We start from the raw sequence: 22,979 nt of genomic DNA, 5'->3' as shown, positions 1-22,979 counted from the left end.
CCGAGCCCAGCCAGCCGCCGGTCAGCAGTGGCCTCGGCACATCCAGTGGCTGCCTGTCCCTGGAAGGACGCTCAGCAAAGGGGCCTTGGGGGCACCGCCCAAGTCGGTTCGTCTGGGTCTCGGTGCTGAAGCCCTGGGCTGGGCTGGGCTGGACCTGCCGGGCAGCTCAGAAAAGGCTCCCCCAGTGGTCTGCGGTCCCCAGGAACCTCCCCCGAAGGCCCCAGATCTCTCTGCACTAGATCGTGCACATTTTTAAGCAAAAGTGAAAACACACAAGAGTCTTTGGTCTTCCTGAGGCCACCCTCCCTCCCCCCACCCTTGCAGCTATGGCCTGAGACAGCTGCTCTCAAAACCGCGGGCACAGGAACCAGACACGCCGACCCCTCCCCTCCCCCCTGCTCACACAACCCAGCCCCAGGCAGGGCTGCCCGACGTCCACACACAAACACTGGCGGCACCTGCCGGCGTCCCCACAGGGCGCCTCCGGTCCCCAACACTTAGCTCTCCCACCAGTGCACAGCTCAGACTGCCCAGAGCGCTCCATGCCGGCCCAGGGGCCGAGGGCCATGGGCCCCCCAGCCCCCTCCCCTCCAGGGGGGACTTCCTCCCTGTGGGGTCCTCTCGGTGAGGGAACTGGGGTCCAGCTGTATCAGAAAGTGCCCTCACGTGGGGGCAAACTTCCCTGTGACTCAGTATCCCCAGGACCCAGACCACCCCCCCCCGCCCCCGCCACCTAGCAGCTCTGTCCACAGAAGACCCTCAAATTTGGGGCAAATGCTCTTGCCCAAGGCACACCCTTACGTCAGCCACAGTCCCACCACAGCTAAAGACTGAGAGCCCCTTGCTGCCTCCCCCCGCCCCCCGGGGCTCCCTGGGCCTGCACACGGCCCCGAGCCCCCACCACCCGGAGGCTCTGTCCAGGGCAAGAGGGTGATGGGGGGATGGGCTTTGCCTCCAGCGCCTTAGAAGGACCTTAGCTTTGTCCAACCCCCCAAACAGCTTTGCTGCCTTCAAAACTCCCAGCATAGACGCCGGCCCCGGAAGGGCCCAACACTGCCTGGGGACACGTTCCCAGCTGCACCAAAGACATAACCACCCACCTGTCCGCCCGCTGCCTGCTTCCTGAGCACCTGCGTCGGAGGACTGGCTCTCGTGTGTAGTAAAACCTGAACCGGTCACACGTGGCCAGCAGCGCCCCCATGGGACAGTGCGCTGAGAGCCTGACCAGAGCCGGGGGGTACCCACGGCCTCCCTGAGCGCTGCCCCACGGGCCTCGTGGCTCAAGGCCCCCCAACTCAGGGGCCCGTTCCTTCGGGGCTCAGGCCAGCGCTGGGGTTTTCCTGCCCGCAGCAGCCAAGTGGAGCTCCGGCCGGTCTGAGAACCGCCAGCAGACAGCAAGGGTCCGGGAGGGGTGGGCAGGCACGCCCAGGGGGCCTGGGGGTTGAGTGAGTGGAAGAGGCACCCACAGACACTCACCAAGACCAGACTGAACAGACAGGCACTCGGACACAGCACGTGGCTGCCTCGACGAGGAGGGACCCACACAGACAAGGGGAAAGCAGCTGGAGGATGGGGGGGGGTCTCCTCCAGGCACGGGGGGTGGGGGGCAGTGAGAAGTGGGATGGGGCAAAGGGCAGATCAGACACACCCAGAGCGGCACAGCCCGAGACCCCGCGGCCTGCCCCCCCCACCCTGCCCGGGCACAGACGGCCTTGGTCTGACACCGGCCCAGCCAAGGACCCCAACACAGCTGGGGCGCATGCCCGTCGTGAGCCAGGACTGGGAGGGGGTCTCACGGCAGCTGAGTGAGGGTCCCTGTGCCCACCCATCCACCTGCCCAGACTGGTGCGTGCCAGCGGGATCCTGGCACGCAGGTGGCAGGTGGCAGGAGGCCACTACCTCCCACTGCCATGCGGGAGGGGCTGGGGAACCACACCCCCGTTAGCACTTCACGGAACAGGGTCCCCTTGCCCGGCAGCCCCGGGACAGGCCCACCCCCTTGGGGGCCCTGGCGGCAGAAGAATTTCTGGCATCCCTACGGTGCTCTGGCTGCCGAAAAGGGGATCTGTGGCCACCCCGAGTGAGGGGACAGAAATGCTGCCCTCCGTCACCTAGCTGACAAGTGTATGTCCCAGGAGAGGCCTTCTGTCCCCAGGGCTCAGCCCGGGGTGCGCCAGGAGGAGGGCCGGGCCAGGCCAGCCCTCGGGGAAGCCACTGGGTCACGGGCAGGCAGGGACACATGGACACACAGGGAGGAGACAGAGGAGTGGTGTGCGGAAAGCAGGGAGAGGGGAGCCACGGAACGTACCGGAGAGCCCGGGGGAGGGCTCCCGTGTGTCCTCACCTTGAGTCCTGCTTTCAGGGTCAGCCACCTCCTCCCCAAAGACAGACGGACGTGAAAGGGGCCCAAGAAGGGCAGTGACAAGATTAAAGGCACTTGGGGGGGCAGGCAAGAGTGTCCAAATTGGGGGGAGGGCAGGAGAGAGAGAGAGAGAGAGACGCTGAGACGAGAGTCGTGGGGAGGAGAACGAGAGGCCGCATGAGGCCGGGGGGCCTCAGATGGACCGGGGCAGAGCTGCGGGCCCGCCTCCCCCGGGCTCAGGGTGCGGAAGGGCCGACACAGCAGCAGCGATGGGGACTGAGGACGTGGGGGGCAGCCCCCCCGGTCCCCCACACGCCAGGCCGTGCTGGGCATGTGCTCTGCATCCCCCCTGATGGTGAGCACGGGGTCTGTGTGCCGGGTAAAGCAGCCAGGTCCAGGGTCGGCTTTCTTAGCCGCTTTGCGGGGCTGGTCACCCTTGCTCCAGCGGCTGGTTCGGGGCAAGAGTGTGGCCAGTCTTCTGTCACCCCCTCTGGGGGAACGTGGGGGGAGGAGCGTGCCCTCCCCCGGTGCATGGAGAGGGCAGAGCTCAGCCTAACTTGAGTGGCCAGTTAAGTGGCCTGCGGTCCAGAAGGGACTAGACTCGCGGCAGGGTGTTGGGGGGAGGGGGGCGCACCCCAAGCTCAGCATGGTGATACACAGGCAGGCTGGGGTTTATCAGACTTGGAAGTCATGAAACAGTCGGTTTTCTTCTTAGTACAGGAAAACATCAGATTGCTATCAGCCCTTCTCTGCTCCCAGCAGAGATAGCCCTCGGAGTCCCCGCACACGGTGGGGTTGGGGGCGACCCCATCTCTAACCTGCCTGACTGCACACCGGAAGGCGGCACCTGCAGGGGCCGGACAGGCAAACACTCACAGGGCCAGGGCTCAGTTTCCACCAAAGAGGCATGAGGCAGGGAGAGGGCGTCTGGCCCTGCCCTGGACTAGGGGTGCTCGCAGAGGTCTCCTGCCTCAGGGCCAGGGGCGGACGGGGGGCGCTGAGCACAGGCAAAGTGATTTAAGGGCCCACAGCGTGGCCGGCAGGGTCCAGACACACAGTTCCACACGTGGGCACAGGGCCCGCGATGACAGTGCACAGACACGGAGGGGCCAGCCCCCACGCACGGCAGCATACCCGGGGCAGCGGGGGGCAAGCGGGCACTGACCTTGGAGAGGGCTCCGGCTGAGGCTCCTTCCTTTAAACAGAAGCGACAAGACTGTTAGCAGCAGGTCGGTCAGGCGGACCCCACCCCACGCAGGGCCCGGTGGACCCTCCCCCCAGCCCCACCCAGCCCCACCTCAGGCTCACCCGCCCCGAGAGCCCCTGGAGGGCCCGAGGAGGCAGGTCCTGGAGGAAAGAGGGAATTCTGGAAGTGCTCGAGGCCCCACGTGAGGGGCACACGTTTTAATGAGAACCGCCAACGTTAACTAAGTGAGCGTAGATGGAAACGCCGGAGGGTTCCGGCTCCACAGCCAAGGTTCGGGACGGACAGTTGCCCCAGTTCTGGCTCCCACTGTGGCTTCTTGGGGTCACTCTTCTCCGTGTTGTTTCCCAGCGGAGAGGCCAAGGGGCTGTGGTCCCGGGCCTGTGCTTGGCTCGGCCCAGGGCAATTCTCCAGCGCACCCCGACTGGGGGTAGGTGACTTCCAGGGCCCACGCTCTTCATGAACTGAATGGAAGGCTGGCGGCTTGGACTTTCCTCGGCTGAATCGCGGGGCAACCTCAGGTGACCCGAGTGGGCTCTTCGGGGCGTGTCCAAAGTCTTGGCAGAACAGGTACCGTCCTGCTGTGGCTGGCGGATCCGTGCACCAGAGGCGACGGGAGGGGTGCCAGACCGCCCACAGTCCAGCGACGCGGGGTGCAGAGGCCTCCGTGGGACCCCTCATGCCCGTCCTGTAGCCGCCCTGGAGCTCAGACGCCAAGAGCCGCGCGGTGAGTCTCCGGTGACGGTATTACAAAGACCCACAAATCTGGCGGCTTAAAACCACGGGAGCTTCTCTTCCAGTTTGGAGGCCAAAAGTCAGAAATCCAAGTGTCGGTCCGCAGCTCCCCGCCTGGGGCCGGAGCGTGGGGTCCCTCCTCCTCTCCCAGCCCCTGGGGGCCCCTTGCACTCCTGAGCTTGTGGCCGTGTCCCTCCAGTCTCCACCTCCCTGTCACAGGGCTTCTCTTCTGTGGCTGGTCTTTCCAGGACACGTGTCCCTGGGTCTAGGGGCACCCCAATCCAGGATGACCTTCCCTTGAGATCCTTAGCTACCTCTTCAAACCCCCCTTTCCCAAATGAGGTCCACTCACGGTTCAAGGGCATGGACATCTTCCAGGGGCCACCACTAAACCCACTACGGTCTGTGCCTTAGCACCCCAAAATTCATGTCCACCTTACACCCCAACACCCCAAAGTCTCAACCCATGACAGTATCAGCCCTACGTCCAAATCTCAACTAACGCTCAGTAGCTCAGAGAACCCATAATCGCGGGGTCTCGTTCATCTGGGCCAGGTGCAAGGAAAAGTGCATGTGATCCACACTTGGGTAAAAGTCCTCTCCAAGTGGGGACCCGTCAACTCTAGAAAACCAGTGATCTGTCCCCAAAATACAACAGGACAGACAGGCCCAGACAGGCCCACCCAAACAGGGAGAAGTTGGAAGGCATAAAGGGTCACCAGTGCCCAAGGTCTGAGACCCAGCAGGAAACCCCTCTTGGTCACAAGAGCCTCGGTGGTCTCCAGGGGCCCCGGCCCGAACCCGCCCCGCACCCGCCCGGGCCCCAGCCGTTCTCCCCTCGCCCCGAAGGCCCAGCGTGTTTGTGGCTGGGGAACTCCGTCAGCCTGTCTCCTGCCCGCGGGTCCCCAGACTGCCAAGCCCTCCTTCGCTCAGTCTGTCTGTCCCTGCCGGCCAGGGCATGCTGCTATAAATTCCTAACAGCTGCGTGGGCCTCCCGCACACGCCACGGGGACAGGCAGTTGTGCAGGAGGGCTCCCACACATCTCTCCCGGGTGACCCACCTTACCGCCTCTGCCAAGAGAGCTTAGACCCGCCCGTCAACACACGGAGCTCTCCCACCAAGGCTGTCCCCGCCCACGACCCTCCTTCCAGAGCGCATCTCCTAACTTTGTGTCCCCCGCGGTCTCGACGGGGCCGCGGCCCCGAGTCTTCAGGCACTGGCTTCTCTGCTCTGAGGTTGATTCAATTCCCCCTCACCGCCCCAGACAGTGTCTTCCATGAGGTTCGGCCTGTCTGCCACCGTCTGTGACAAGAGTGGCCTTCCTCCCGTGGCCAGCGATCCCCATTTCCATGCAAGACCTCACCAGCAGCGCGTACGGCACCCTCCAGCGGCCTGTGCCCTGACCAGACCGTCCCCGCCACGCTCCTCACTCCCCGGAGCTCTTACTGGAACCACCCCCACGGCCGTGTTTCCCGTCAATCATTTCCTCCAGGGAACCCAGGACTTTCCTGTGTCTTTTTTCCATTTCTTCCAGACCGTCCTCTCCCATATCCCATCCCAGGCACCGTGGGTAGTGCCACAGGCTCCTAACGTCTGGTTACAGACCTGCACTCATCTGCCAGGCCGCACAGGAGCACAAACCAGGCAGCCTACACAACACAGAGCTACTCCGTCGAGCTGGGGCGGCCGAGCTCCCCTGAGGCTCCGGGCGGGGCCTGGGGGGGGGGGTGTCCCTCCTGCCTCTCCCAGCTCCTGGTGGCCCCAGGCATCCTGGGCCCCTGGCCACATCCCTCCCACTCCTGCCTCCCCTCACGCAGGCACGCTGTCTTGGGATTTAGGGCCCATGCTACTCCAGAATGGTTTCATGTTGAGATCCTTCACATGATAACACCTGCAAAGCTTTTTTCCAAAGAAGGCTGTGTTCACGGGTTCCGGGGCGCAGACATACCTTCAGGGGATGGGGGCCACCGCTCAACCCTTACGGGCGGCCCACCCCGCTGACCCCTCTTCAGAGGTGGCAAGCCGCGCGGGGCAGCCCTCTGCACGGGGGCCCAGGCGGCCACTCCTCCACACACCCGGCTCTGTGCCCCTGCACTCGAGTCGCAGATTTGGGGGGATTACAAGAGAACCAGCAGGCACCGTAGCGTGTGCGTCCGCCCGCTGCTCCAGAGAGATGTAGGGATGGACTCTCCCCCGCCTGGGGCTGGCACGCCAGCCACGAGAGGAGCCCCTGGCCCCACACGGAGCAGCACCCTCTGTGCCCACCCCCCACACCGGCCACCCTCTGGAGATCGGAGCCTCAACCAGGTCAGCAGAAGCTTTGGAAACCACCAAGACCACCAGGCCCCGTGGCCAGCAGTGCCGGGGACCGCCTGTGGCTGCCTGCCCCTCACCGAGGACCCCCAGGAGGGCTGAGACCCCCCCCCCCCCCCGCTGCTCCCTGAGCTCCAGCCCAGGCGCCCTCTGCTGACCTGAAGGTGAGCCCAGATTTACTCTTGAGGTTCCGAAGCAGCTCCAGCTGGTTGAGCGGCGGGATCAGTCTGTGGCGAGAAGAGGCACAGTGAGCTTCTGGCCGCCTAGGCCTGGGGGACCCTCACCCCTGCTCTCACCAGCGCCCACTGCACACACAGGCACCTCCGGTGTTAATGCTGGGGGCATGGGTGTGGCCTGTCCCAGGCAGAGGGAGGGGACGGCTCCCCGGCAGTGGTGGCCCTGGGGGGCCACCCGCACTCTCTGGGCTACACCTCTCCTGGGGTCCGTGGCGCTGGAGGCGGGCAGTGAGCAACATGCACGGCAGGGGGCAGGAACAGCACCCGGGCCGTCCATGGAGAGTGTGGGGAGGGTCTAGAAGGGCACCGGAGGACAGGCTGGGGGGCCATGTACTGTCTCCCCTCCCTTCCCAATCCCTGAACACCCCCGAGGGGCAGTACCGTTGCAAACAGCATCCCAACATACTCATGGTCCCAGATCCCTCCCTGCAAAGCCAGGGCAGGGACCGAGGTCACAGAAAAGGGCTTTGCTGGGCAGAGAGAAGCCCGCTGCAGATGGGCGGCCTGGACAGCTGGAAGAAAAGGCTCTGCTCCAAGCCCCCTCTTCCCAGGCCAGGCCACGCCCACCCAGGACAGCCTGCTGCCCAGCCCCCGCCCGCAGGTGGGCGTTCGCCCATGTGGCCACTGGGCAGCTCCAGGCAGGACTTCCACAGGAGCCAAGGGGACAGTCAAGTCTCCGCCTTGACACCAAGGCAGAGATCTGTAAATCCTGCCAGGTTCCTGGGGGACCTCGGGCCTCCCCGACCCCAGCCGCAGGACCAGAGGGGCTAACGGGGGGGGGGGGGACCCCAGTCCCCTCCCAACTCCTGGGGCAAGTTCCGTCCCTCCTCACCCACCCTCCCCTGACTCGGGAGCTCACCACTTTCTGCCCTCACACATTTCTCATCTCAGCGTAAGGAGGAAACGCCCCTGCTCCTTCCTGACCCAGCCCCCATCCTGCACTGTGACCCCCCCACCCAGCTCTGTGACCCCTACTCGTCCTCAAGTGGAGTCCCAACCACTCCTTTAAAACCATGCTCAAAGACCCCCACCCAGCCTCAGCCCCGATCCCTATCGTCCTGTCCTCAGCCCCTGTCCTTCCTGACCCTGGGGACCACTGCCCCGTCCAGACCCCCCTTGGCCCTGGTCAAGGATCAGCGTCGGAGCCTTTACTTGGTGTGGAGGGCACGGCCACTTCCGGCTCAGCCCTCACCCGCTATCAGGTGTGATCCGCTCCACCCCCCCACCCCCCACCACCCGCCTTCACGTGACGTCACTCAATGGCTCCCCCATGCCTCCACAGTAGGCTTGCTGGCTGCCCTGAGTCCTCTGTGCTGACGGCCAGGCCTCTCCACACCCCTCCTTGTCCGGCCACACTTCCCTGAGGGCGGCCTGCCCTTGGTCTGAGGTCACAGCCTCAGAGCTGGCTGCGAAGGGGAGACCAGTGAGCTCGCTCCCCCTCCCCCCCTTCCCTCCCCGCAGGGCTGTCCCAGTCCCAGTGGGTCAGGACGAAGCAGGAGGTATGTGGGCAGTCAGGCTGGCTCACGGCATGGGCACAGCAGAGGCCCCAGGACTGGACATGGGGACAGAACTGGCCTCCCCACTGCCCCTCAGGCACCCACCCCTGGGCCTGGAGCAGAGACCCTGGACAGCACCCCCCACTCGGCCCCCACACACGCAGGTCCAAGTTCAGGGACACACAGATACGCAGATAGGACGTCATGCCTTGGACACAGAAGCAGGGGACAGAACACAGAGGGGCAGGGTCACGGGCAGGGACGTGCACGCAGCACACAGCCCCGATGACGCTGAGGGCGGTTGTGGAGGACGCGGAGTAGGGACATGAGGGGGTGCCCCACAGGAGAGAGTGGCGGCTGGCCGGGGGTCAGCCAGCTCCGAGAGGACACCTCCAACCACCCAGGCCGGGGAGAGGCTGCTCCAGACGGGGGCCAGGGACCGGCTGGACAAGACGGACAAGGGAGGAGAGAGGCCTGTAGCAGGGAACCCCCAACTGCCCGGGCAGCGATGGGTCAGTACACAGGGGGGTGGGGGGATGTACACTGACCCCCCACCCTCTCCTCTGGGCGAGGTCTCTGGGGTGTACGGCCAGTAAAGGGCAGGTGCTGGGGTGGAGGTGCCCGTGGGATTCGGGGGCTGCCCGGCCCTGCCCCCACAGCACCCCCCTCTTCTGGAACGTTCAATCAGTCCCCACGCAGGGCACCACAGGCAAGAGCTTTTGCCAGGGGGATCCCAGGCTTGGTCTACACAGGGAGGGTGGGCCCTGGGTCCGCAGGCCTGTGCCCGATGCCCCACCCATCCCGCAGGGAAGGGCCTGCAGAGACGCTGCCCTGTGCAGCAGCTAAAGGTCAGCGGGAGTGAGAGCCCCACCCCCACCCCGTGCAGACACAGCCATTGGGACAGCGCTCACGGTCCTCCCGGGTCCAGGGAGGGAGCACCCCTGGCTGGGACAGCGGAAGCCGTGTCCACCCGCTCTGCACTCTGCACATGGGGCCTGTGGGGAGGGGGGGAGGGCGGGGAGGGGCTCAGCTACTGAGACGAGGCAGAAGCAGGACGAGGAACAGAAGACAAGGCAGGACAGACGGATCCAGCCGGAGAAAGCAGCTGACGGGGGAGGGGACCAGTCAAGGGGGGAACCGGGCTCCAGGCAGGGAGGCCACAGGGGGACCAGGGCAGCGCCTGCGCCCGGCGTGGGGGACACAGGCTGGGCACGGGTACAGGGCTGCAGGCCGGGGCGGGCCGGGGGCCGGGGGCCGGGGCGGCCCTGCACCGTCCCAGACAGAGAACAACCACACCACACACGCTGTCCGTCCCATGCATCTCCTACCTGGAGGCCCCGTAGGATTGAGTTTGCGAGCTTTCAAGTGTTTTCACACACACACAAAGGGAAGAGAACGGAAATTTTAAAAGAACGGGATAAGAAAAAGAAAATTAACCAAATGGTTGAGGAAAGTGGGGGAAACAACAGAACAAAGAAAATTAGCGCCAGGGTCGGCCCACTCAGGCCCGAGGGACGGTGCCGGGAAAGCCAGAGCCTTCAGCACTCCCGGGGAAGGGGGACGTTCCGGAGAGTGCCCGCCAGCGTGGCTGCTGAAGGAGGGGCGGGGCCACGGCCTCTGCCCAGGTGACAGAGCGGGGCGGTGGTACCCTGCCTGGACATCGCTACCTCAGGATCCCCAGGGGGACGTCGTCCCAGCCCAGAGCCCCGACCCGCTCTGGCAGCCCACCCACTCTCCCGGTGAGGGCTCCTGGCTGGACACCAGTAGGTACAGGTAAGGGACATCCAGGGGCTCGGACGCCCCCGGGCTCAGCTTCGCCCCCGCACCCCGCCCCAGGCAAGGATGGGCCTGCAGGGCAGTGTCTGCCCCGAGGGTCCCCAGCCCCCCTCGCCTGAGACCTTGTTCTAAGCCAGAGCCCAGCACAGACAAATCCTGGGGGTGGCCGGGACTGCCAGCTGCTGGTGACCACGCTGCCTCCACCAACTGCCCCCAGCGCGGGCTTCCGGCCCTTCTGTCCCACCCAAGGGCGCCCTCGAGCGTCTGTGTGCTCTGTGCTGTTGGGGACTCCTGCTCCTACAGCCTCGACGTGGCCCCTCCCCCACACAGAGACCCTGGTCCTCGCTGAAGGACAGAGGTTACCCTTCACTTCCAAAGCTCCGGGGCCCGCCCTGGTGGGCACTACGCCGGGCCGCCGGCCTCCGCGAGTTCTCGGGAGGGGCCTGTCTTCACGATGCTCACAACATAACGTGACCCACAGCAAGGAAGGGAAGCAAAGGGTGGGTGGAGGTGGAAAGTAAGAGCCACGAGCTATAAAACAAAGAACAAAATTAATGCTGCGAAATAAATCACACACAGAACTCCGTGGAAAGTACACACGTTGTTTAAAAAAAAAGGAAAACTCAATTAAAATAATGAACAACCAAAAAATGGGGCTTCAGAACAGACACGATGACAAGCAGGCGGTGTGCCGTGGGGCGGGGTCCCGGCGGGCGGGCGGTACCTGTACATGGGCACGGTCACCGTGCGTTCATAGTACTGCCACGTCGAGTGCAGGTCTGTGCGAGACAGGTTGGTGGCATAGAACCTCCAGGCGGACTGCGGATGGGAAGCGGGCGAGGGTCAGACCATGCCCACGCCCCTGAAGGCCTCGCCCCTGCCCGGGCCCCGTCCGGCCCCACTCCCGCCTCAGTTTACCCTCTGGAGGAGGGGCACACGCCACCACAGGTCACGCTCGCAGCCCGTCTACAGCGAGCCTTTCGTCGTCCGCCTCACCCGACCCTTGGCGGTTGGGACCTGCCACGGTGGCCGCTCCTGCGCTCCCCGAGCCTGATGGGGACGCCACCCTGGGTGCGGGCGGGGGGGTGACTCAGGAGCCGGGGGGCAGGGGCAGAGCCAGGGACACACAGCCGGACCCTCCCCAGTGCAGTGGCCCAGCCTCAGCCCGGCCTGGGCTCCCGTTCCCTTTCCTTTCGATTGTGGCAAAATACACAGAGCACAGGCTCCGCCGTCTCAAAGCGCGCAATCCGGGGGCAACAGGTCCACTCACACTGCCGTGCAACCACCCCCATCTCGCTCCACACTCGCATCCCCCCAAAGGGGCACACGCCCCACTGCGGGGGCGTCGGGCATCACCCGCACCCGTCTCTACGGCGTCCTGTCCTGGACACAACCACACAACACGTGGCCTTTCGTGACCGGCTGTTTTCACGAAGGTTTCAAGGCCCGTGCACATCGTAGTGAGTGTTAGCGTTCTGTTCTAACGATTGAATGACGTTCAACGGCACGGAAACACCGCATTTTGTTCGTCTGTTCGCGGACATTCGAGTCGTTTCCACTTTCTGGCTGCTGTGAATTCCCCAGGAGCAAATGTTTGCGGAAAAGTTGTTGGTCGAATATCTGTTTTCAGTTCTTCTGGGTACACACCTGGGGGGTTTGCTGTGACGTAAGGCAGCACTTACCCCTCTGAGGCACCACCCAGGGTTGTCAAGGGGCTGCACCCCTGCACCCGCCACCAGCAATGCGCCAGCAGCCCGCTCCCGCCACATTCCCACCGCCTGAGGCGCTTCTGACTCGCGTTTCTCTCACGAATGACGTCGAGCATCTTTTCACGTGCCGACTAGCCGCCTGGACATCTTCTCTGGAGCCACGTCTGTCCGAAGTCATCTCCCAACTGGTTTGTCTTTTTGTCGTTCGATTGCTGGAGCCCCCTTATGCGTTCTGGATACCAGCATCTCACTGGAAACAGGATTTGCAAATGCTTTCTCCCATTCTGTGGGTTAGCTTCTCGCTCTCTCTACAGCGTCCTTTGAGGCACAAAAGGTTTTAACTTTGACGAATTCCCACGTATTTTTCTTTTCTGCCTGCGCTTCAGGTATCAGATCTGAGAAACCAAAACCATGGAGCTCTACGCCTATTTTCTTGCAAGGATTGTATAGTTTCGGCTCTCAAATTTAGGTTTTGGCCCATTTTGAGTAAATTCTGCATGAAAGTAAAACTTCACTCTTAAAATTGGATCTTCAGCAGTCAGAGACATTCTTTCCCATTGGAGGTTTGCAACATCACAGTTTGGGGGCTTTTTTGGGGGCCTAAAACATGGTCTATCCTGGGGAATACTCCCGTGGGGCTGACAGGATGTGGGGGGCTGCCCTGGGGGTATTTGCAGGTCCTCTACATCCTGCGTCCTTGTACCGAGGATGGGGGGTGGGGTGCTGACATCTCCAGCTATTATTACACAAGCATCTAGGTCGCGCTGTAATTCTGTCAGGTGTTGGCTGCACATACTCTGGGGTTCTGCCCCCAGTGTGGACACGTCTACCCCTGTCCCTGCAGTCGGACTCTTGTCATCACCTCCTTGGTCTCTCTTAACAGTGTTTGCCTTAGTGTGTTTTGTCTGCTCCGACCACAGCCCTCCCAGCCCCCTTCGGGCCACCGTTCCCTGAGGGGTTCCTGTCTTCGTTGCTGCACTTTTCAGCCTGTCGCTGTCCTTGGGTCTGAGGAGTCTCCACAGACAGCACACCGCCAGGCACACCTCAAATCCGTTCTCTCAACTGCTGCCTTTCAAGTGGGAGAGGGGGGTGCACTTACGTGCAAACTGGTCACGGACAGAGCCCTCTGTGTGTGCGGGCTCCCAGCGCCTCGTTTCTGCCTTCGGTGCTCGCTTTTTCTGCTAGGTTATCTTGAGCCTCTTCTGAATTTTTAGCAATTGTTTTCTTAATGGCGACCGTGTGCCTCACGGTGAGCGTCTCACACAAGCATCTAGTCTGAACCAGCTTAGCTGCCACGGCGCGCGAACGCGCCCCTCCCCCACCCCCTGCCTCTCCTCCACCCCCTGGTGTTGAGCCCCTTACATCTCTACACGCTGCACGCCAGAAAAACGGATCTGTGATCACTGCCCTATGCGTCTGCCTTTTAAATCACATGAAGAAACAAAAGACGAGTCACAAGTCAAAAGCACACCACGGCCAGCTTTGACATTTACCCCGCGGTTACCTTCTTACCAACGCTCACAGCCCCGGGGCCGCTCCAGCCCTGAGGTCTCCAGGCGGACAAAACACAGGCAAAGCCCTGTGCTGACCTTCTGGAACAAGGCCACGCCAGGGACTCCCCAGGGCGGACGGCAGGGGCAGGCAGGTGCCTTTAACCCCACACACAGCCCACAGTCCTGTGCTCACAAGCACCCCCTCCCCTGGTTGTTGTAAAATTCTGATTTGGCTCCTGAGTCCCCAAAACAGGATCCGGACAGGTTTGCTAATCCGCGTGCCTTTAGCACAGAAATGAGGTGCCGGAATTCTGTCCCCCGCCGCGTCCAGTGACCTCCTTGGTCCCTAAGCTTTAATCCAAACCCTCGACTCGAAGGTGGGGTCTTGAAAGAGAAGCTCCGGACCCCTGCTCCTGTAGTCTGAGCGGTGCCTCCCCATCACCTGCCCACCGGCCCCGGGGACTCCCCAACGGGCTCTCCACGGCTCGGGGCCCCCATGCTGCCCCCTTCCCTGCCTGTGATGTTCAGGGCCCGGTATCCTCTGCACACACATCTCCTCTCCTGCACCTCTGCGTCCAGCCAGGGCCTCACCCCTCCACTCCAGGCCTCTGGCCAGCCGCTGTGCGCACCTGCCCTTGAGGGCCGACCGGCTTCCCAAACCCCACACTCCAAACCTCCTCCCAACCTCTCCATCCTCCTGGACGCTCCTAGCAAAGCCTGGGGCATCTCCTTCTGCCCTCCCCTCCCTCCCTCTCTGGGTCTTGTCCCTCCTGCCCCTCCCTCTCCAGGCCCCCGTCTGGGCCCACCCTCAACCCGGATTCACAGAGAACACCAGAGCACCTTGCCCACCTGTGGGGACCTCAGCATAGGGCAGGGGATGCCTCCCCTCCCTGTCCCGCTGCTATTCAGAGCCTGTCCCGGGCCCTCCGAGGGAGGATGTCCATTCCCTTGGCGGGGGGGGGGGGGGGGGGCACTCTGGCAAACTGTGGACCACGTGCAAAGGCAATGAGGTGGATACCTGCCCGGGCACCTTAGCTGCCAGAAGGACACAGACCATTGGAGACTTCCAGACCATAGAGGGCCCGGGCCTCTGCTGGGGCTTCCCCCGCTGGTCTGTTCCCGTCTGGGCGCCGGGAATCGCAGCCAGGTGACCAGCTACGCAGCTGTGCAGCTGTCCCAGCCTGTAATCCCGAGCAGCGGGGCTGCGGTCCCACCACCTGTCTCCAAAGAAGGATCCAGGCACCGCCCTCCGACCAGCAGTCCCCCGAGGCATCGCCCGTGACCGCGCGCCAGTCGTGCACTGGGACTCCCTGCAGCCCCGCCCACAAGCTCAGTGTCCATCCACCGGGTGGACACGCGAGCCTCGCCCCTGAGCTGCCTGAGTCCTGACGGGGCACAGGCACGCAGGACACTCACGGGGGGAAGCAGGACAGGCGTGCGGCTGCTAAGAGGGCCTCCAACCTCGGCGCCACGTGCACGTGCGCGGTGAGGCCGTGGCCCTTGTCGCTCACGCTCTTTCGCGTTTGAAAAATGGCCACTTGCAGCTTTTATGGTGAAAGGTAAACGCGCACGCGCGCGCGCTCGCACGCACGCCGCCTGTGCGCACGCGCACGCCGCCTGTGCGCACGCGCACGCCGCCTGTGCGCACGCGCACGCCGCCTGTGCGCACGCGCACGCCGCCTGTGCGCACGCGCACGCCGCCTGTGCGCACGCGCACGCCGCCTGTGCGCACGCGCAGGAGGCTGTTCCCCAGGGAAGACCACGGTTCCCCAGGCCCGCCGGCGCCCATGGGCTTTGGAGGGGCCCCTCGGGCAGCCTGCTGCTCAGGCTCGGGAGGCACTGCTAGATCCCGAGGGCCCCCTGTGTCCCCAGCAGTGGGACGGGCTGCGTGAGCGCGGGCAGCGAAGCTGAGACGCCACACCTACCCGGCAGGGGCCCCGTGAGCGGCACGTCAGTGGTACCTGTGACCGCCTGGTCTAGGGCCCGGGGCCCACGCAGGACGACGGCCACACCCTCCCTCCCCCCCCCCCCCCCGGGTGTCACTACAGGTACTGCAGCCTTAGGCGTCTGCACCTGGCTTCCGTGCCCAACACGTTCCTGCAAAGGAACAAGGGCCGTGCACGTCGCCGGGGCAGGGGAGACACGGGGGCCAAGGTGGCCCCCCCTTAGCAGGGCCGTGCCAGGAGCGCCCCGGGAATCCCATGTGGGGCCACCTGGACTCACCTGGATCAGGCCCGCTGCAGGGTTCCGCCTCTTCTCAAAGTGCTTCTGCCGGTGCTGCTCTTGAACTTTCAGAGCAAAGCCAGATCCCAAAATGCCCTGCAGATCATCAGGGTCAGACCACATGCTGGGGACCACAGCCCCACCCCCGCCCCAGCCTGTACACCCCGGGGCCTCGCCGGCTCTGCCTTCCCTCCTCCTCAGTCGCCCATCACCTGGGGACCATGCTGGGGAGAAACACTCGGATTTAGGGTAAAGGAAAACCTCCACCTTGTGGGAGTGGGCCGGGCCCACAGATTACCCTCCCTCCCGGTTGGCCTGCACTGAAGCAAGTGCAGCCCAAGCTCTGGGTGGCAGCCACCTGAGACAGCTGTGTCCCTACCAGCCACCCCTCTGACCTGTCCAGCTGTGAGTGACACCAGAAACACCCCCCCTCCCCCCGCCGGAGATCTGACAAGGCAGCCTCATCACCACTAAGCACGCTCTGGCTCACAGGGACCCCACTGGTCAATCCCATAGGGCTGGGAGGTGCTGACAGTGACCACAGATGCAGGGTCTGAAGCCACAGCTGGAGGAAGGTCAGTGTGCTCCCACGGAGGCTCACAGAAGCCACCCGCACCCTGCCTGCACAGCCCGGGAAAGGGTGTCCTTGCACCATACCTGCTGCCTGCGGCTCCTGGGGTGCCAGGGACCCTGCTGGCAGCCACGCTCCCGTCCCATGGACCCCAAGTGGACAGGTGCCCCAAGCTGCGTGTGGCCACCCAGGGGCTCGCCAAGGCAAGAGGGGCCACAGGACTTACCGCAGGAAGAGCAAAGAAGGAGACGCCAATGAGGGTGAACGTTGCAGCCAGGAGCCTCCCGTTCCAGGTCTGGGGGTACTTGTCCCCATAACCAATGGTCGTCAGAGTGATCTGTAGGGCGGCAAGGCCAGTCACTCGGCCAGCTTGGCAGTGACCGCCGTGGACACCTGCAACCCCGAGCTGGACACTTCCAAAGCCCCCGGGAGTCTTACACGCAGCGACCTCCCACACCGCTCGGCGTGAGCTGGACAGGCACGGGGACCACCCTCCCACGCCACCCATACGAGGCCCAGGGGACCAGGGTCCCCATCACCATCCTTCCCCCCTGCAACAACCACATCAGAACTCTCCGGATCCTTTGTCTTGCCCTACGTGCCAGGGCAGGATGTGGGGGTCACCGGAAGCCTGTGTTACCATTTCACACGCATGAGGGCAGAAGAACCCATCAAAGCGGCCTCCCCCAGGACGGAGGCGGGGGCAGCTCTGGGCTCAAGGCCAGGCAGCAGCCAGGAAGTGCAGAGTCAGGGGCTGGACAGGAATGGTGCTGAGCAGGAGCCCCGGGGGACAGATGATGGGGACAGGATGGGGACCGTGTGGTGGGACGTGTGGAGGTGACATAAGGCCAGAACGGGAAGGGTCCCCAGAGGTGTGGCCGGAGTGCAAGCTGCCCTGTTGTACAGTGGGGAGAACAGCACCGACGCAGAGGGGTGCTTGGGCACACAGGAGGGCCCGCTGCCCGTGGAGCAAGCCCCAGGTGGCCCCTAGCAGACTTGCCAGTGGGGATGGGCTCACGCTGTTGGGGACAGGGGCACCTGTCACCACCCACCTGCAGCCCCTGGAAGCTGTCCCCGGGTGCTGCACAGGGCCTGCCATGAGTCTGGGAGACGCCCTGGGTAAATGGAGGCCCCGGGGGTAGGACCTTCAGGGCCTGTTTACATACAGCAAGAAACAGGCCCAGGCGAGGGGCCACCGTCCCCATTCCCGCCAGTGCAGAAAGTTCTGGAAAGTCACAGGTAATGAGGAAGGGCAGCCAGGAGTGGGTGTGGGCAGGAAGGAGACCCACTTCTCACCATAAAGCTTCCCTGGTAGAATCTTCACCTTGTGTGAGGATTACAGTTAAGATTTTTAACATAAACTAAGCGTATTTTAAAGACAGGAAACGCTTCAAACCACCACTCTCTGCAAAAACGCCAAAGTTGTGCAAAGAAGCCTGGAGAGCAAGGGTAGGACCTGGAGGAGGGGCTCAGGGTCAGGAGGTGGGAAGAAACCTGGAGTCCACGGGGCCACTCTGTGGCCGGACACCTTGGTCCTCACACAGAAGAAATCATATCCATATGACAAAGGAATCTTGAAAATGAAATTAAAATCAAGCAGGCGGAGATGTACGGCTCCAGACGCCTCCTCGGGACCGCACAAGGGGTGAGGAGACAGACAGAGATAAGAGGACACATCCTGAAGCCCGTTGGGCCCGGAGGGAGGGCAACGAGGTAGCTCACGTGCACAGGAGAACCCCCCCACCCAGCCACATTCCAGAAACACGTGGGAGAGGATCCCGGAAGTGTGGCTCCCGACAGCCGGGAGGGCGTGGGAGTGGGACCTCGCAGACGCCCGGGTCTGAGAAAACTCTCAGAAAGCCATCGGCCTGCTCCTCCAAAATGAGGGCAGATTCGAGGTGGGCATCGGGGCGGGCCTGGGCGGGACGAGCTGTGGAGACTCCCCAACCCCCGCGAGGGTCCCCCACAGCCGCGCAGGCCTACAGGGCAGAAGAAAGGGGAGGCTCAGGCTGGACGTTTTCCAAGAATGACGAGCACAGGGGACGGGGCACCACCTCATTCTGTCACAGCACAGAGTGAATAATTCACGTCTGAAGTTTAAATCCGGAAACAGCAGCGTAAGCATATTGTTGGGAGCATGGAGGCAAACCCCGAGAAAAGCCACAGGAGCCCTGCCCAGAGGGCGGGGAGGGAGTGCGGGGGAACTGCGTGGTCACTCTAACACGCACACACTATTCATCATGTTTAAGTACTACTTGGATAAAACACTTAAGTAGCCGTTTCGGTTCCATTCTTCAAGATGGGAAGGCCATGGCCCACGAACCAGGCCTGGGGCAGGGCAAGCCTGGTCACCGGCGACTGGCCCATGGCCCACCCTGCTCCTTCCCGCTCGGCTAGGGCACAGCACACAGACTCCAGGCTGCACGGCAATCGATAAGGTGATTCTGGACAAAGTGCGTTCTCACTGAGATGCGTGTAAAAGCTACATATTCCTTTCGCCACTGGATCTGAAGTATCTGCCCAAGGCCACGCAGCCAGCATTTGTGGAAGGGGGCATGGGGTCCCAGGACCAGCCACTCATCCCCAGGCCAAGCGCCTGGCACCCTTGGGGCATTCCAGCACCCTGCCTGGGGACATCCGTGGTTTTGGGCAAGGAGCCAGGCCAGGCTCCATCCAGCTAATGGGGATGACGCCCACAGGGCAGGGCCACAGACACAGCGCTACCCCATGCAGGGTGGGAGGGCCCCTTCAGAGGCTGGCCCAGGAAGAGGCGGGTGACAGGGGAGGGGCGCTCCGGGGCCCTGGGAGCTGGGTGGCCGTGAGCAGGGGCTGTGGGCCCACAGACTCTCTGCCTGCCCTGACGGGCAGCCTGGAAGGTGAGGCCCAGGAGGGCCAGGGGCTCGATTTCGCTTTTCCAGACTCTCCGTGTGACAGAAGGGCTGTCCCCTCCTCCCTCCAGCACAGAGGCCTCACACATCGGTGGCCAGTAAGGAAGGTGGGTGACCAGGCAGGGCCTCTCCGCCCACTGCCCAGCCCCAGAGAGACCTCTGCAGCCAGAGAGCCCCTGTGACTCTGCCATGCCCTGGGGGCAGGGGGCACATCCTGGAGGTGGGGTGGGGGACAGCAGGAGGAGGGCCCCCAAGGAAGGCGGTGCCAAGCAAGCGGGTCCCCAGTGAAGGACGATGACCCCAGCTGCCAGGACTCACCAGGCCCCACCAGAGGGCATCGGCGTAGGTATCAAAGTGATCGTTCTCGCCCTTCTCTGCCAAGTACACCAGAAACGAGGCCAGGATGAGGCAGAGGAAGCCGATGTACCAGGCAGTCACCAGCTCCTGAAAGAGAGGGTCACATCCTGGCTCCCTGGCCCCAGCAGGCACCGCGCCCAATCCAGCTCTCTGTCCCCACAGAGCCCTCGGCAGCCCCGGCCGGCACCTGCTTGGCCGCATGGCCCTTAGCACAGGGCTGCTGCGGGGGCGGGAGGGATGGTGTGTGTGTGGTCCTGGCTGTGTGGTCCCTCTGCCACGTGGCCCCCGCACCTGCTCACCCAAACCCAGAGGACGGCCGCTCAGTACAGCCCGGCTCACCCCGGCCACCAGGTATGGGGAGGCATTCCCGCTGCAGATCTGGGACTGCTGAGAACCTGTCGCACCTCCCCACGCCTGGAGCAGGCCTCCTTGGGGACAGACCCCCGCCCCGTCCAGCCTCAGGACTCAGACAGGGACAGCAAAGGAGGCCATGTGGGCTGGCGGGGTGCAGTGTGGGCCTCGGGGGGGGGGGGGCTGCCTGGGACACAGGGCCGGGCTCCTGCCAGGACGTGGGGCAGGGGGCGCCTCGGGGCAGCCGCTGGGAGCCCGGGCGGCACAGACCCAGGCTCACCCGCCAAGCACAGAGCGAGAGCCGCAGAACAGCCGCTCTGGAGGGAGACGGCCAGACGGACCGGGTCCCGGAGAGACGCCCCCAGAAGAGGGGGTGGGCCGGTTCCCAGCTGACCCGCCCCCTGGGCTCGGTCCAGCGGGGCTGTGACCCCGCGCCAGCGCTCACCTTGCTGTGGGCGTAGACCACGGAGCCCAGCAGCTTCCAGGTGCCGCCGCGCCGGTCCATGCGGATCATCCTGAGGATCTGCAGGAAGCGCAGGCTCCGGAGAGCCGACGTGGCGAACACGTTGCCCTGGGAGCCAGCGGCCAGCACGGCGATGGAGGCGATGAGCACCATGATGTCTGCGGGGGACGTCGCGGCTCGAGGCGGGGCCGGCCCCCTGCACCTCTGTGCCTGGCGCAGACGGGGGCGGGGCCCCCAGCCACGTGGACGCGTGGCAGCACACGGGGACGCCACGGCCGTCCACCTGGTCCCGCCTTGCCCGGCGCGGCTGCCGCCCTGCCACCTGTCCCCTCCTCCCGCCACCAGGCCGGGCTCACCACGGGCTCGGATGCCAAGAGGGCAGCTGGGAGAAACTTCCAGAAGGAGCCAGTCCTCAGCTTCAGCCTCAGCCCGCCTCCCGTGCCCACGCACACTCAGCTCTTCCCGGAGCTGGCAGCCCCCGCCTGCATGCACACGTGCACACACACACACACACACACGCCCCGCTCACCTGTCACACACACACACGTGCACACACACACACACACACGCCCCGCTCACCTGTCACACACACACACGTGCACACACACGTGCACACGCGCACCCCGCTCACCTATTACGCAGAAAGGCTTCCGGGCAAACTTGAGCCGCCCCCTCCAGCCACGGTACCGGCAGCAGCAGCCGGCCGCCCAGATCCGCACGAAGTACTCCACCCCGAACACCACGATGGTCACGATTTCCTGCAGGAGAGGCCGCGTTGAGCCACCCCCGGGCCTGCGTCAGGGCTGGGACCAGCCTGGCTGAGCGGGAGTTAGGGTGGGGGGGCCCGGCCTGTGTGGGCCGGTGTCAGTGGGAGGGGTCCCACACTCTGGACCCGGATCAGCCTCCTCGAGCGGCCCCTCTGTCGCCAACGGCAACGGAGACATCGCTCTGTGGTTGCCATGGCGCCCGCCCCTGCCTGTCAATTGCTGTCAGCTTCTCAACCCCCGTCCCACGCCCACGCCCGCCAGGAAACACCCCACACCTCGGGGCCAGGGGGCCGCCTGGGCCCTCAGGCTCCAGTGAGCAGGGGGGGAAGCGGTGGGGGAGTGGGGTGGCTGTCAGATGCTGTGGGGACACAGGGAGGGCAGCGGGGTGGACCGTGTGTGGGGAGAAGTGGGTGGGAGCACTGTGACAGTCGTGGCGGACGCTGCGAGATGGCTCATGTCAGGAGGTGAGGCCGGAAGGGGCCCAGGTCCACCAGGCTGGAGCTGGAAGAGCACGGGCCACAGTGGGGGGGGGGGGGGGAGGGCGTCTCTGCGGGGGAGGCCAGGCTCATGCAGGAGCAGGTTGGGGGGGGGGGGGTCAGAGGCTCGGAGGGATGGGGATGGACCAGCAACCACAGCCTCCGTGGCTGCACACCCGCGGGGGCTCACCAAGATATAGAGTGCGCCCTCGGAGCTCTTCTCGTACTCCTTGATGGTGGAGAAGACGGACAGCACGAGGCAGGAGAAAACCAGCAGGAAGCTGCAGGCAGAGGCAGAGGGTGTCAGCGGCCGCCACAGAGGGGCCAGGGAAAAGCACGCCGCACGCACGCCCACAGCGCCCCCGGGACTCCTGCCTCAACAGCCCTGGGCTTTGAGACGGCCCCCAGGCTCTCGGGGGGACACCGGCTACCGCGTGGACATCCCTCAATGAAACTCATCCTCCTTGTTCGTAACATCCCTTTCTCGGCTCCGAAACGGAAACCGCCGATCTTCCAAGGAGCACCGGCCCGGGGCCTTGGCCGCAGACCCGCGTCCGGGCCGCACCCAGCGGGTGCGCAGAAGACCCATCGGTTCCCGAGAGGTGGAACCAGGAGGCCCCATCTGACACCAGCCAGGGTGTCTGTCCAAAGGCTGAAGGTGGGGTCTGAGGGCACAAAGCACACAGTGTGGGGAAGCCGGACAGGGGCCCGCACACCACACCCCTCCCGTGTGTTACTGCCACCCTGGACGTGCCAGGGGGAGAGACCACAGTGGGGAGGCTGCTGCGTGGTCCGCCACGAGCCCTGCCCCCCGGCCGCCTGCAGCTGGACGTCCTGCCGGCACACGCAGCCCCCAGACGTCAGGGCATCGGCCGGATCCCAGGGCATCTCGGGCAGTCGGCCCCACGCTCCCCGAAGATGGGCAACCGCGTGCAGGGACACACGACCCTCCCAGGAGCGTGGCTGGTGAGGGCGCTCCCGGCGCGCACCCCACTCCGGAGCAGAGGCACGGACAGCAGATGACGAAGGCAAAGCCGGTGCCCGCTGGCACACACAAAACCACGCGAAGAAACAGTCACATCTCAAAACCACAATTAATTTCCTTTGCTCATTAGACAATTTATTCAATTAACCGAGCGCTGGAAAAAAAACGTCCAGCTATCTCATGTGTCTTATATTTATTCATAATTCTCTGCCTGGTGGTATTTTTTCCCGACTCAGTCAGCGGGGAAGCAGCATTTACACACAGTGCCTCTGCCAAGAATGGGGGACCCGGAGACTCCAGGGCTCTGGGTCAGGACCCCGGAGGCCCGGGTGACGGGAGAGCCCACGGCAAGGAGGCCACCCAGCCCAGCTTGGCCCGGGGCAGAGGTGCAGAGAGCCCAGGGGAGACATGAAATCTGGCAGGCTTCCCTGAGAAGGTGTCCACAAAGGCAAAAAGGAATCAGTGGGGCCAAGAAGGGAGAAGGGAAGGGGTGGTCCAGAGAAAGGGAGGACAGGGGGTCCCAGGACTCAGCAGAGGGCAAGTCCAACGAGACTAAAGAATGGGGCCTGATGG

The 22,979-nt window shown here is 64.2% G+C and overlaps 1 protein-coding gene across 1 annotated transcript in view; it reads right to left on the bottom strand.

Moving 5' to 3' along the window:
* The window catches only part of KCNQ2 (potassium voltage-gated channel subfamily Q member 2), a 52,451-nt gene that overhangs the window by 14,079 nt on the left and 15,393 nt on the right, over positions 1-22,979 (bottom strand). Inside the window, exons 2-10 of the mRNA XM_047069374.1 lie at positions 21,612-21,702; positions 20,810-20,936; positions 20,161-20,336; positions 19,326-19,451; positions 16,346-16,456; positions 15,549-15,644; positions 10,848-10,942; positions 6,774-6,842; positions 3,528-3,557 (exon numbers count right to left, since the gene is read on the bottom strand). Coding sequence (XP_046925330.1) covers positions 3,528-3,557; positions 6,774-6,842; positions 10,848-10,942; positions 15,549-15,644; positions 16,346-16,456; positions 19,326-19,451; positions 20,161-20,336; positions 20,810-20,936; positions 21,612-21,702 — 921 coding nt within the window. The remainder of the gene's footprint in view (positions 1-3,527; positions 3,558-6,773; positions 6,843-10,847; positions 10,943-15,548; positions 15,645-16,345; positions 16,457-19,325; positions 19,452-20,160; positions 20,337-20,809; positions 20,937-21,611; positions 21,703-22,979) is intronic.

The sequence above is a fragment of the Lynx rufus genome, unplaced genomic scaffold (genome assembly GCF_022079265.1).
Source record: "Lynx rufus isolate CCGP_SWC_20201006 ecotype Redwood Valley unplaced genomic scaffold, mLynRuf1.p SCAF_8, whole genome shotgun sequence".
Classification (NCBI taxonomy): Eukaryota; Metazoa; Chordata; class Mammalia; order Carnivora; family Felidae; genus Lynx; species Lynx rufus.
This window is presented reverse-complemented; position numbering and strand designations above follow the sequence as displayed.